At 40.9% G+C, this 15,528-nt stretch overlaps 1 protein-coding gene across 1 annotated transcript in view; it reads right to left on the reverse strand.

The window, feature by feature from the left end:
- The window catches only part of ACOXL (acyl-CoA oxidase like), a 338,167-nt gene that overhangs the window by 19,947 nt on the left and 302,692 nt on the right, over positions 1–15,528 (reverse strand). Inside the window, 1 exon segment of the mRNA XM_053890962.1 lies at positions 7,629–7,730. Coding sequence (XP_053746937.1) covers positions 7,629–7,730 — 102 coding nt within the window.

A 15,528-nucleotide genomic window follows, 5' to 3' on the forward strand; every position in this document is an offset into this window, starting at 1 on the left:
TGTAACATGATCAAATATTGGGGAAGGGTGTCAAGATTGCTTGGACATGGTCATGATTAGTATTTATTTTCTCTCTTCCTGAATGAAATTTTGGTTTTTAATAGTGTTACTCTTACAGGCAATCTCCCATGGCCTTTGGAAGGTGCCAAGGGTGGCCCTCCTTACGTCTGGGCAGGGTTATGCAGTCCTCTCTGACCTCCCTGCAGATCCTTTATAACATGCTTTCTCACGTGGTTCCATTATTTGGGTTTAGGGCAGGAAATAGAACCTGATTCAACATTTTGCTAAGTATTATTTTCACCACACTGAATAGGGTCGTTTTTGATCTGCAACCCACAGCTGGGCTGTGGTTCTCTCAACACACATAAACTTTAAAGCTTCCTCCTGTGTTGATTTCTTGGCATGAGCTGACCACATGTCCCATGTACTTGCTTTTTCTTTGCATGTCACCGAGAGTCGTGTTCCAGTGCTGGTGGGCACTGACAGAGCAGGACAGCTGTGCCAGGAATTCAGGGTGCAAACACTCCAATGAGAAAAATGAGGCTCCTCTATGTAAAACTGAAATTTGCTTTAAAGGCTCGTGTAAAAGTAGGGACTCAAGGCCAAATATTCATTTGCAGTAAAATACACTATTTTAAGAAGTTGAAGTATTTGTTTTGTTTTGTCTCTCTCTTTTTTATTTAAAAAAAAACTTTTTTTTTAATGTTTGTTTATTTTTGAGATACAGAGAGAGCATGAACGGGGGAGGGTCAGAGAGAAAGGGAGACACAGAATCCGAAACAGGCTCCAGGCTCTGAGCTGTCAGCACAGAGCCCGACGCGGGGCTTGAACTCACAGACTGCGAGATCATGACCTGAGCCGAAGTCGGACGCTCAACCGACTGAGCCACCCAGGCGCCCCTCTCTCTCTTTTTTAAGCAAACGAAGTTGGTTTTAGTGGATATACACAATTAATAACTGGTAGATTATTTTGAAAGTCTTGCCTTCTTAACATGAGCCTTGGCTGATTGCTACTCCCTAATGCTGATAATTATCTGAAGAAAAATAAATCCAAATGTCTAGGTTAATGAAGAATGAAACAGGATAATGCCTGGATGCTAAATTTTCCAAGAACAAAGCACACATTTGTTTTATACATACCCCTGCTAAAGTACCTAATGGAAAGGGCACAGAAATCTGTTACTTAGGAGCATTTTTCTTTTTTATTTATTCATTTCAAGAGAGACAGTGAGAACAAGCAGGGGAGGGGCAGAGAGAGAGGGAGAGAGAGAATCCCAAGCAGGCTCCACACTGTCAGCACCGAGCTCAATGCAGGGTTTGAACCCACGGAACGCAAGACCATGACCTGAGCTGAAATCAAGAGTCAGACACTCAGCCGACTGAACCATCCAGGCACCCCAGCTTAGGAGCGTTGTTATGATGGAGTCCTGGGGATATTGCCACAGGACTGCCTTTGAGCCAGGGCCCTACCTACTTTGAGGACATAAAGGTGGAGCCAGCTCATCCTACAATTTGGGCCTGGGAACACTGAGAACAGCAGTGTACTAGAGTCCCAAAGCCTCGCCTTTACCACTGCCTGAATCAGCAGTAAACCAGCCTTAGTCTCCCAATCCATAAAGCGGATTAACAGCGATTCACACTACAGGGTGCTTGTGGGGATTACACAGGATAAGGAATGCGGACGAGCTCTGTCAACAGCGAAGTTCCAGACAAAAGAAAGGAGTTAGTTATCACAGCTATGAAGGGCGGTTGGGGGATCAGCTGGAGTCTAAAAAGAAAACAAACCCCAACCCAACCCCCTCTCCTATGGGCTCCAGTTGGACAACAGGGCACTTATGCTGCCTTTGGAATATGTGGATGGATTTTACCTACTCGGGGACATCAGGCAGGCCCCTGCGAAGCTTTTGAACTCAGCTGTTGTAGTGCCCCATGCAGACAAGCAGGATGATCCATCTGGGATTAGGAGTTCTGGTTTCTCTGCTCAGCTAGAATCTTGGGCAGTCTTTTAACTTCGCTGTTGCAGAGTTTCACTCATTTGTTGAATGGGGACTACATCAGCCTTACTTACCTGGAAGATCTTTATGAGAATGAAATTCCATTTTGTTTTCTTTTAGCATAAATACACGCATTGCTAATTATCAGAGCCCAGACCTGCAGCATCACTCCTGAGTGTTCGGAAGTTTTCTTATTTATAATCAGCCCCGGCTGACTGCTATTCCCTGATGCTTTATTTTTTTCTTAATAAACCTTTTATTTTGGAATACTTTTGGATTTATGGAAAAGTTCCAAAGATAATATGGAGCGTTCTCATATGCGCTTCACCCGGTTTCTCCTAATGTTAACATCGTACATAACTATGGTCCATTGTAAAAACTAAGAGGTCCATATTGGTACGTTAATACTAGCAAACTACAATTTATTCATATTTCATCAGTTTTTCTACTAATGTCCTTTTTCTCTTCCAGGACTCAGTCCAGGACACTGCACTGAATTTAGATATCATGACTCCTTAAGTCTCTTCTGGTCTGTGTTGTTGTTTTTTTTTTTTTTTAGTTTTTCCTTGTCTTTCATGCACTGGCAGTTTGAGGGCTGGTTAGGTATTGTGTAGACCGTACTTCCATCTGATTCCCTCTGACATTTTTGTAGATAAGTGGTATGGATTTTTGTAGATAAGTGAAGTGCTGTTTTCACCGCATAATATCATCAGTATATGTCATCAACACAACTTATTACTCGTGATCACCTACTGTACTTGGTTAAGGTGGGATCTGCCAGATTTCTCCACTGTAAAGTAACTGTTTTCCCTGTCAATGCTCTGTTCTCTAAAATAAAAGAAAATTTTTTCACACTGGTCAGTGTGTCTAAAATTAACAACTCAGGAAACAACAGATGTTGGCGAGGATGTGGAGAAAGGGAAGCCCTTTTGCCCTGTTGGTGGGAATGCAAACTGGTGCAGCCGCTCTGGAAAACAGTGTGGAGGTTCCTCAAAAATTAAAAATACAATTGCCCTACAATGCAGTAATAGCACTACTAGGAATTTATCCAAAGGATACAGGAGTGCTGATTTCTAGGTGCACATGTAGCCCAATGTTTATAGCAACGCTATCAACAATAACCAAATTATGGAAAGAGCCCAAATGTCCATCAACTGATGAATGGATAAAGATCACACACACACACACACACACACACACACACACACACTGGAATACTACCTGGCGATGAAAAAGAATGAAATCTTGCCATTTGTAACAACGCGGACGGAACTGGAGGGTATTATGCTAAATGAAATAAGTCAGTTAGAGACAGATATCATACGTTTTCACTCATATGATGTGGAATTTGAGAAACTTAGCAGAAGACCATAGGGAAGGGAAGGAAAAGTAAGTTGCAGAGAGAGAAGGAGGCAAACCGTAAAAGACTCTTAAATACAGACAACAAACTGGGGGCTGATGGGAGCGGGGGGCTGGAGGGTGGGGAAAATGGCCATGTGATGGGCATTGAGGAGGGTACTTGTTGGGATGAGCACTGGGTGTTGTACGTAAGTGATGAATTAGAGGAATCTACTCCCGAAGCCAAGACTACACTATGTACACTGTAGGTTAGCTAACTTGACAATAAATTATTAAAAATAAATAAATAAATAAATAAATAAATAAATAAGAAAGGAAAAGAAAAGAAAGGAAGAGAAGAAGAGAAGGGAAGATAAGAGAAAAGAAAAGAGAAAAGAAAAGAAAACCATGGAGTCCAACCCACACTCAAGGGACATGAATTAGGTTTCATTTACTGAATCTACATACATTAGTAAGAAAGACTGGTCTTTTTTAACCCCAGTTATTTATCCATTTCATCATTTATTTATATCACTATGGACTTATATTTAATTATTTTATACTTGGGGTTATAATCCAATGCTCAAACTGTTCCAGCTTTGGCCACTGGGAACTCTAAGTTGACTCATTCTAGTGTCCCCTTGACATACCCCGCAATTATGGGGTATTTTGTTTTAGTTTTCATTTTGGGCACTTTCTTACCTTCTAGCACTGAAGGATGCCTCAGGCTTATCTTATGTATGCATTGCCCCATTCTTGGAATCAGTTATTTCTTCAGGTACCCTGCTTCCTTTTATTGGAAAGTGGCACTAGAAGCGAGAACTGGACACTGAATGTCCTTGTTGTTATTAGCTACTGCTGATTTTTATCCAAATAAAATAAATGAAAATGTTTAGAGTCAGGGAGGTATGGGTTTTTTACTAGCTGTGTTACTTTGGGCAGGTTACTTTTCCATGTTGGGTTTCCATTTCCTCACCTGTGTAAGGATAATGAAAATGACTTAAAGAGCAGTTGTGGGGTCAAGTGGTATAACACTGTAGGAACTTTGCTTCTGATGCTAGAGAGCTAGATTTTTCCCCCCAACCATTCTGCTGAAAACAACCAAAATTCTTAGAGAAAATACAGGAATCATCCAACAATGATCTGACAAAATAATAACGGCAAAAATTATGGGAAAGAAGGAACCAAAAGAAATGAACAAGTAAGAAAATTGCATTTACCCTGAAGGCATTTGCCATTTCCAGCAATTCTGAATTTTCACTTTGACAGCCTCATGATGGCTGGGGTGGGGTAGGGGTGATGACAGTCAAAACTGGGGCTAGTACTAGGCAAGAAATTTAATGGGAGACCCTTGCTATAATAAGCTGGATGCCAAACAGCTATAATGCTGGGGGAGGGTGAAGCAACTACTGCTCTTACTTGAATTCTCCAAGTCTTATGGGAAACTCAAGCCTTGAGTTTGGTTTATGGTGGGTCTTAAACTGAGAGCACTTTCAGATGCTTTGTGAAGGGGAAGAAGGTGCCTTCAATTTGGCCTTCACATAAATCTCACAAATCATTTTCCAATAACAATGACCAACACATATTAAAAGATAACTACACACATAGCAGAAATAATAGACAAAAAGAACTAGACTGGTAAAGTCTTAAGATATTAGAATCATTTGCGATAAACTATGAAATAACTATGCTTCAATGCATAAAGAAATCAAGACAAAATTGAATATAACTTTAGGGTATAAGAAACTAAAAAGGGACATAGGTGATATAAAACAAAAAAACAAAAAAGATTTTTTAAAATAAAAATCCTAACAAACAGGATTGAAACTTTAGGGGATGAATTAGTCAGAACATTAGATGCACCTAAAGAAAGAAAGCATCAATAAACTTGAAGAGTTATCATGTAAAGCACCTAGATCAGTTTCAGTAATATTAATCAGCCCTTTCCCCGTTTTCACCCTTTCACCAGCCCACTCCTGTTAAGCATCTCCAATTGGCCAAGAGTCCCAGACATTTTAATAAAAAGAAACTAGTAATAATATTTCTGAAACCTTGAAATCCCTTCAAAGGGGTGTGGCAGAAGTGGGAAGGGAAGCATTGGTGCCAGCTACATTACCCTCTCCCCTCTGGGAACACTGGGAAAGCCCAGAGAAGGGGTGAGTGCTCATGGCTGGTAGCCCTGAGATCTGCAAAAGAAAGCCTGGAAATGTCCTATAGGTCTGAGCAACCCAGATCTATAGATAAAGCTTGTTCCAAAATGTCTGTCTGTTCCCTGCTTATCTCCCAGGCTGCTCACTGATTCCAGGAAATGAAAAGTGTAGAAAGCATGTTGGACCAATAGTATATGAAAGCGCTTCAATGTCGTACGTGAAAGTTGGTTTCTTTTACTCAATATTCTTTTGATGTATTATTTACCTATTTTATATCACTGAAATACCTCATCACATGGATTTAAAATCTTCCTTCATGCAGCTTTTTTTTTCTTAAATTAAAAATATTCTTTTCCTCCCCAAAGTGGGCATTTTCTTGGTAGGCAAATGTCCCAAAGTGGGCATTTTCTTGTCTCCAAAGACAGCTGCCATCAATTTTTCCTTCCTTAGATGTGCATGATGTGCACGCTGCTCCTCACAATGAGAGGGGAAGTCTCTTCTCTAGCCCAAATCTGTGCTGGCTTTGTGAGTCCCTTGGGCCAACAGAATGCGGCTGAAGGAACACTATGTTAGCAGTGGGCCTAGCCTTGAGATGACTGGCATCTCCCACTTCCTCTTTGGAAGCCAGTCATCATGTAAAACATTCAGCCCCCCTGACACTACTACGCTGTGGGGAAGGCCACACTAGGTCACACAGAAGGAGACAGTTGCCCAGCAGTCCCCAGATGTCCCTGCCACCCCAGCGAAGGTGACTGCTGTGAGTGCAGAGGCCGCCTTCATAGACCCGGCAGGTACCTCAGGCAGCGGGAGAACCATACAGCTGAGCCCCGTTCAGATGTGGAATCGTGACACGTAATGACCGGTTGTTCTAAGCCACTAAGTTTTAGGGTCGTTTGTTACACAGCAACAGATAACTAAAACATCCTTACATATGCTTTTCTTCAGAATTCTTGGTCTCCTGAAAGGGAAAAAGATTCTTCAAGGTTCTTCGGTGTCCACTGCAATCTGGCTCCTCTCCAGGCTTTCACTTGAGACATCAGCCAAACTGGTCTGCTCACCGTTTCTCAACATGTCTGCCCTAAGTACTCCTGCTTCTGTGATTTTACTCACTTCAACCAACCCTGTCTGAAGGCTCAAAACTGCACGGCCCCCTCCTCAGTCGAACCACCAGTTTGTTGGAATTTTCCACTCTTGAAAGTCTAGCAACAAGAATGACATTTGCTCCTAAGTCCTTAAGTGATCTCTGTCCTCTGAACTCTGAACTTATTCATTGGGAAGCCTCTGCTCCCTTGTGTCATTATTTGTGGCTAAAAAAATTTTTTTTTAAATTTTTTATTTTCTTTTAGAGAGAGAACATGAGCTGGGGAGAGGGGCAGAGGGAGAGAGAGAGAAAGAAGCCCAAGAGGTCTCGATCCTCAGCACTGAGCCCAGTGCGGGGCTTGATCTCATGATCCCGGGACCATGACCTGAGCCAAAATCAAGAGAGGGATCCTCAACCAAATGAGCCACACAGGTGCCCCGTTATTTGTGGTTTAAAGTCAGCTTTGTGTCCTCAAATGTGATGAGCTCCTTTGAAGGCAAAGTCTGAGCATATACACCTGCTTATGTTATAGCATCTAATGGGGGACCCGGAAGAGAAGCTGTCAGAAAATGTGTTTTATACACGATTATGTTGTTTTATATTCTTTTCCTTTAGAGCAGCATCCTGGTGGTGGTTCACCGGCTCTGTCTTCATTTTCAGGTACTCTTAGCCATCACATTGAATTTCCATTACCATCACTGACATAAAAATACCACAGGTCTTCTTTCTGAATATGAAGAATGACTTAATAGGTTTTGCTAAGAAGCAGAAAAATGAAAATCACTTAATACATTTTTGGTTTTTGCCAAGACAAGGAAAATGCTTTTGATTCCCTCTTCTGCTTCTCATGTCAGAAAGTTCATGCACAGTGAATCATTTCCTTGTCACTTAAACTCTGAAGTGTAATATGATCATGGTAGGCAATTCAAACATGTATGTGAAGTCCCAGGGGCATAAAAATCCCTGAGTGGGAACTGATAAAAGATTGACAGGACTGTTTTCTAAGAAAGCAAAGAGCTCACGGCTGAAGTGCAAAGGGTTTCTTCTGCACATCGGGGACCCTTACCTGACTCCTAATCCTCGTGCTGGCCGTGGGAGTCAAATATTTATGTTCTAGATACCAGGCTCGCTCCTGAAACACCAGCTTGGTTCCATATAACAGACAAAACTAAGGCATGGGGGAAGAGGAGAGAAATGAACAAATGGTAATATATTAGAAAATGGAGACTCTAAGGAGGAGAAAGAGAAATAGCGTAAGGTCACATTTCATTAAATCATAAGAGCTAATACTTCCTCAATGTAAAATGGTCACATTTTTGAGGTGCAGTATATGTTTTACTAAAAAAAACCCCCATTCTGTATAAAATGTAAAGCGTATATAAAAGCAGAAAGAATCGCATGGTAAGCCGCCATGTGGCCACGCCCCCCAATTCAACAAATATGAATTCATGGCCAAACTTGTTTCGTCTGTAACCTCACCCAGTCGGCTCTCATCCCAGGTTATTTAGAAGCAAAGTCCACATGTAATATATTTTAAAACATGAATGCAGTATTTTTGTTTGCTTTCCTTTTCAATTCATGAAAAAAATATTCTAAGTGTACATTCTGAATGTTATCTTAACAGTTTTCATTGAGCCTAGTTTCATTAAACTCTCATAAAAATGGCATTCCTCATTTACATTTGTTTCAATGCGTTTTTCCTATTACACTTCTGAAACCTACACACAGAACTTCATGACATCAGTGGCGTCGAGCAATAATAAATGCATGTTCCTGTGTCCAGAAGCAACTTTTTTTTTTAACGTTTATTTTTGAGACAGAGCAGGGGGTCAGAGAGAGAGAGAGGGAGACACAGAATCTGAAACAGGCTCCAGGCTCTGAGCTGTCAGCACAGAGCCCGACGCAGGGCTCGAACTCACAGACCACGAGATCATGACCTGAGCCAAAGTCGGACGCTTAACCGACTGAGCCACCCAGGTGCCCCAAGAAACAACTTTTTAATTAACTATTCATTTGGCAGTTAATATTCAATTATTTTAAAATTACACAAAAGCGGAGGGAATAGTATAAATACCACTTCCACGTCTCCATCACCCAGCTTCAACAGCTATCAACTAACTCATGGACAGTCTTCTTTTATCCATTCCCCGCCCCGCCCCCCCCCCCCCCCCCCCCCCCCCCGCCCCTTTCTGTATTACTGTGAGGCAAAGTTCGGTCACACCATCTCATCCATAAGCTTTTCACTGTGTATCTCTAAAAGATAATGATGACTCTTGGGGCACCTGGATGGCTCAGTTGGTTGAGCGTCCGACTTCAGCTCAGGTCATGATCTCACGGTTTGTGGGTTCGAGCCCCACATCGGGCTCTGTGCTGACAGCTCAGAGTCTGGAGCCTGCTTTGGATTCTGTGTCTCCCTCTCTCTCTGCTCCTCCCCTGCTCACATGCTGTCTCTCTGTCTCAAGAATAAAGATTAAAAAAAAATTTTTTTTAAGATAATGACTCTTTAGAAATAAGATTATATCAAAGTCCATCCAAGCAACAACAACAAAACTCTTATTCATAGTCAAATGGAAATGACCTTCACATACCAGAAGACAATGTTTTCTATTGATCATTAGGCTCAGATATTATACAGTTTGAAGTCATGTAGACTTCCTTCTTTTCCTGAGGTTCTGGGACATCCTTGAAATATCATCATTATGGAGAGCCTCCACTATTCAATCTTCCTAGAAAGGGTCACAGTATGGCTTAATGACTTGTCTGTGCAAGATATTTAAGATTAATTATGGCTCTTTTATGACTTTGCCAATGTTCTGCTTGGCTAGTGTAAGCTACCTTTGGCTCTTTTATAGAATAGCAGTAAAGATGTTAGCTGACCCTTCAGACATAGTAGAAGCAACTGAAAATCCTGTCATACATCCTGATAGCATGAATTCTTACAAAAATGATAAATTGTATAGCTTCTGTGGCTAGACTGAACCACAAATCTCTAGGTGAATTCCACATCCACTGTAGAAATACTTTTGTGGATTCCTAGGTACAGAAACTTAATTCTCATTACTCCTGGGTCTACAAACATCTACGGTCAGTGATAAGAAATCCAGAGCCACAGAAATATAAGGTTTTTTTGAAATAACCTATTTGATCTTCTCACTCAATCCAGAATCCTGTGTCAGCCAAGGCATGACAAGAAACAGATGACATTTTCCTATTAGGGTGATTCAAGAAGAGGTTAATAAATGTTTTTCATAAGGGTGTGGGCAAGTTGTAGGAGAGCCACAAAGGATAGTGCAGTACCCCAGAGCTGGTATCTCTGGGACTGTCACCAGCTCTAGGTTTCAAGGGAGGAGGGCAGGGAGGGGCTCCTGGATCCTGGAAGAGACAGCTCTATAGACAGAAGCATCTTAAGAGGAGTTGTGACCGTTGGCCTAGGAACCCAGAAATCCCAAGGTGACCCCGCAGGGAGGCGCGCAGAGGGCAGGAATATCCCAACCTCCTTCTCCTCCCCTCTCCAATCTCTAACTGAGGCTTCTTGTTTGCAGAAGCTAACTGGCTGCAGAGGTCAAGGATTCCACTGATCCAAGTTATGTAGGTCAGCTTCCTGGGCTTAGAGCCAGGTGGAGAAGGGTGGAGTGTAGAGCTGGAGAGCAAAATAGAGGGTATCTGGCACAAATCCCATCTCTAACACCCCCGAGAGATGGTGGTCCAGCCTCTAGTCTAGTCCTGTCCGACTCCGGCCCAAGCCCACTTGGTCCCACAGAGCTCCCAACAAGCCCCTGACTGCTGACATCGTGGCCAAGCTTCGTTCCAGACCGCTGGCTTCAACCAGTCTCACACTGTGCTTCCCGACTAGGTCTGCTCCTCCCGCCTGTTGACTCCTGAGTTGTCCTTCTGTGGCTCCTGTGTATCTGATGCTCAGGGACACTTTTCTGCCTTTGAACTTTTGCTTTTCTCCTTGAACACAGTTCAGACTCTCCTCAAACAACCCTCTTTGCCTATCCTGGCAAACACGTGTCTTGGTCCTCAGTGGCTATCAGAACACCATATTGAGGTCCAGATACCTTCAGGCCAGCCTTGGACCCTCACACAGAACCTGAATGTCTTTCCTTTTGTGTTCCAGAGACAGGAGCTCAGTGCTTTAGAGGCATCCGGCTCTCGAAGGAGTCTCTCTGTTGGAAGAGCCATTGTATACCAATCCACTTCTCCCCGTGGAACATGAATTTATGGGTTGCTGGCTCCATAGGAACGTGATCTGGTCCTGCCCATCTCTGCCAGCCTAAGGTCTGGTGAAGGAGCTAACGCGCTGTAAGAGACTGGCTGAAACACAATTTCCTATGACTCATAGCTATTAACCCTGTAACTTCTGCCTAAGGAACAAAACAGGAGTCTGTGAAAGCATCCAGATAATAACTCTTAACAGATTTAAAGATCAGTTCCACATCTCGCCTTAGTCTTTCTTTCTTCAAGATGATCAACCTTCACAGATCGTTAATTCCCTCTCACCACATGGCTTCCAGCCCTCCTACCACCTTGGACCTGGGGGCCTCTTCTAGGTGCTAATTCTCACCCTCAAGGCGTCTCACAAAAAACTGAGCAGACTACCCAAATGTTCTTTCATGACTGTAGTGTTAGCAACACCATCGCTATCCCGGATTAGGGTTCTATACTCTTATATGCAAGTTAAGGCAGAATTTGCTTTTACGACAGCCACGTAATATTTTTTGAATAAATAAAAGAATATCATACGTATTTGGTTTAACATCAAATGTTTGTTCACTTGACAAACTCCAACTAAGCCATTTCCCCCAGGAACTGTTTCCAACCAACACGCACATACATACAAACGTCCCTAAAGAGATGATTTAAAATTTGTTCTTTTTAAAAAACAAAATTCTTTGATTCCTTATTCTTTGAAAGTATCATCTTGTTGAGATGACCTGTCTCAAGTCCCCCAAATCTCTATGGATCTTGACTCAATCACCTGACATGTTTGTGTCATATTTACAAATCTGTCAAGTCCCATCTGTGTCTTTATACAATAGAGCCCACCTAATATGTCTAAGTCTTCTGATTCAAGTATCTGAAAATCTGTTTAATGACATGTCATTTAACCCATATTTCTCTGGCTTGCCCACAGGATATCCTGAGAGTCTGGCAAAGCGTTGGCCAAAGTCAAGATATACCAATTTCTCCAGATTTTTCTCTTCTAGTAACCTGGTTAAGAAAGGAAGTAAGATTCATTTAGCAAGGCTTAGCCACAGTGAACACAGATAGGCTCCTGGTGACTGTCTGTTTTCTAATTGCTCATAAGCTATCCTGAATAGTCTTTTCTAGAATTTTAACTTTGATTTATATCAATCTTAAATTCTATAGTTTCCAAAATCTACTTTTTCCCCATTAAAAAAAAAGTACACATTTGTTCATTTATAATTTTCTGACATCTCTTTTGTTCTTGGTTTCAGATCTCTCAAAACTACAAGTACTTCCCAATTCAGACAGAAGATGGGAATATTATAGGAGATGAAGGGCTTAGCTTTCTTGTCATCATCTCTTAGCACCACAGCTCTCTTCTCCAAACGAGAAGCCTGTTTCTTCAAATTCTAAATGTGGCTAAAAATGGCCTTTGAAATTTTCGTTAGATTACTTGTTAAGCCTCATGTTCTGCTGGGACTCAGTCACCCTGACATTTATTAAATGCTATCCTTTTGTATTTATCCTTGGACAAGCATTTCCCTCCCATTACCTCTCTCCTCATTGCTTGTATGTAGCTTAGACCTATGCCCATCAAGGGGCACACCCATACTCTTATGTCTGGTTTCTTAAAATGTGTCCCAAATCACAGCTTTTTTTTCTGTATCTATTACATTGTCAGAATAATATTCTGCTGCTGACCCCAATAAAAACCCTGGACACCAAAGCTTCGGTATCCTTGTTGGCAACACTTTGCACGTACTGTCACACTGTCACATGGTTACATTGTTGGGAGAATTAAGTGCTGTCTGTAGGACTCCACAAAAAGAAAACACCCGGAGTCTTACTGGCTTTTTCTGGACCGCACTCCCTACCTTTTCCCTTTGCTGATTTTAATCTATATCCTTTTGCAATGTGTATAAAGATTTTACATAAATAAAAAGGTCCTGTGAGTCCTTTTAGCAAATCATCAAACCTGAGGGTGGTCTTGGGGACCCCTAACACAGGCTCCATTTACCCATGAAGAGACAGAGCCTCAAGAAAGTTGAATTATAGAGCCAGGGTTGGAACTAAGTTTTTCAGGGTTCAAAGATATTTTTCTATCTACCATAGGATGTCTAATTTTCAGAATTAAAAAAAAAACCAAAGCAGACAACTCTTTCTAAAAATAGAGGCTATAGAGTCTATTCTGGGTAAGATGAAGTAAAAGACTTCCCCAGTCTCTCTCATTGAATGTAGCCATAACTCTTGGACAGAGTGAATGGAAAAGCTATTTGAGTAATCTGAAAAATAAACAGTAGCAGGAAGATTGGGGCAAAGGACCAGAATTCAAAGTACCACTAAACTGGTGGTGACTTTCACTTTTTAAAAATGTTTATTTATTTTTGAGAGGGGTGGAGAGTGGAGGGGCAGAGAGAGAGAGGGACAGAGGATCTCAAGTGGGCTCTGTGCTGACAGTCTGACAGCGGTGAGCCCAATGCAGAGCTTGAACCCATGAGCCACAAGATCATGACCTGAGCCAAAGTTGGAACCACCTACCAAGCGAGCCACCCAGGTGCCCCAACTTTCATTGTTTCCCCTAGTCCTCAAGCTGCTTGTCCCTGCATCTGCATATGCAGCAGATGGGGACATCTAAACCCCAGATTTCTTGCTGGAGGATGAAAAAAAGGTAGCTCCAGGGAACCAGAAAGTACCAAGGAGGTCATGGAGAAAAAAGGCTTGGAAAAGTAACCTCATAAAGTTGCTTATAAGCTGGGCTCAGAATCCAGGGTGCATATATGAATCTAATGCTAATTATCTTACCTAATGCTTTGAGAACTGAACTAGTACATAGATGAGAATGCAGGTGCCATACTGGTCACTGACTGGTGCATATGTGGGACAGACCAGAAGAGTACTGCAGAGGAGTTTAAAGGAGTTTAGGAGACTAAGCTGACATTGGAACCACAGTGAACCACAGTGAAAAACCAGGTGCACCACCTGCTAACACAAAAAATATTAAGATTCTCCATTGAGAATGGTAAATTATACACAACATCTAGATAAGAAATAACAGCAATTCTACACAGTACTTCCCAGAAAATAGAAGAGGAGAGAAAGTTCCCAACTCATTTTATGAGGCCAGCATTACTGTGATATCAACACTAAGCAAAGACATAACAGGAAAGAAAAACTCTAGACAAATATTTCTCATGAACATAGATCTAAAAATCCCCTATGGAATATTAATAAATTGAACCCAGCAATACATAAAAAGAATAATGTACCATGACCAAGTGGGCTTTATCCTGGGAATGCAAGGCTGGTTCAATACTCAAAAATGAATCGTTACGTCAATGATTTTTTTGAATTTGACACCAAAAGCGGAGGAAACAAAAGCAAAAATAAACAAATGGGACTACATCAAACTAAAGAGCTTCTGCACAGCAAAGGAAACCATCAACAAAATTAAAAGGCTACCTATCAATGGGAGAAAGCATTTGTAAATCATATATCTGGTAAGGGGTTTAGATCCCGAATTATAAAGAGCTCGTACAGTTCAATAGCAAAACGAACAAACGAACAAAAACAAACCAAAAAACCCCAAACCAAACAATCTATTAAAAAATGGGCAGAAGACATGAACAGACATTTCTCCAAAGAAGATGTACAAATGGCCAACAGGCACATGAAAAGATGTTCAACATCACTAATCATTAGGGAAATACAAATCAAAACTAGAATGAGATTTTAGCTTATACCTAATGGCTATTATCAAAGAGACAAGAGATAACAAATGCTGGTGAGAACATGGAGAAAAGAAAACCTTTGTGCATTGCTGTTGTTGGGAAGGTAAGTTGGTGCATCTACTGTGGAAAACGGTATGGATATTCCTCAAAAAATTAAAAATAGAATTACCATATGATTCATCAATTCTGGGTATTTATTAAAAAACCTGAAAACACTAACTGGAAAAGATAGGTGCACCCCCATGTTAACTGCAGTGTTATTCACAACAGCTAAGAAATGAAAACTACCTAAATGTCCACCAACTGATGAATGCATAAAGAAAATGTGGTATATATAGTTGACCCTTTGTTGACAGTTGACAATGCAGGGAGGTGGGGGGTGGACTTCCTGTGGAGTCAAAAATTCACATATAACTGTTGATTCCCCCAAAACTTAACTACTAATAGTCTACTGTTAATGAGAGTCTTACTAATAACATCAACAGTCAATTAACACATATTTTGTATGTTATATGGATTATATACTGTATTACAATAAAATAAGCTAGAGAAAAGAAAATGCTATTAAGAAAATCACAAGCAAGAGAAAATATATTGGTACTGTACTATAAAACAAAAATCTGGGTATAAGTGGATCCACAGAGTTCAAACCCATGTTGTTCAAGGGTCAACTAGATAAACAATGCAATATTTTCAGCCTTAAAAAAAAAGAAGGAAATCTTGTCATATGCAACAGCAAATGGATAGACCTTGAGGGCATTATGCTAAATGTAGCAAGTCATACAGATAAAGGCAAATACTATATAATCCCATATATATATATAATATATATAATATAATATATATAATATATATAATATAATATAATATATCCCATATATATATAATCCCAAATATATATAATTCCATATATATATATATATATATATATATATATATATATATATATGGAATCTAAAAAAACAAAAACAAAAACAAAAAACAAACCAAGCTCATAGACACAGAGAACAGATTGGTGGTTGCTAGAGGTGGGGGATAGGGAGTGGG

Source organism: Panthera pardus, unplaced genomic scaffold, assembly GCF_024362965.1.
Source record: "Panthera pardus isolate Hobbes unplaced genomic scaffold, ASM2436296v1 HiC_scaffold_26, whole genome shotgun sequence".
Taxonomy (NCBI): Eukaryota; Metazoa; Chordata; class Mammalia; order Carnivora; family Felidae; genus Panthera; species Panthera pardus.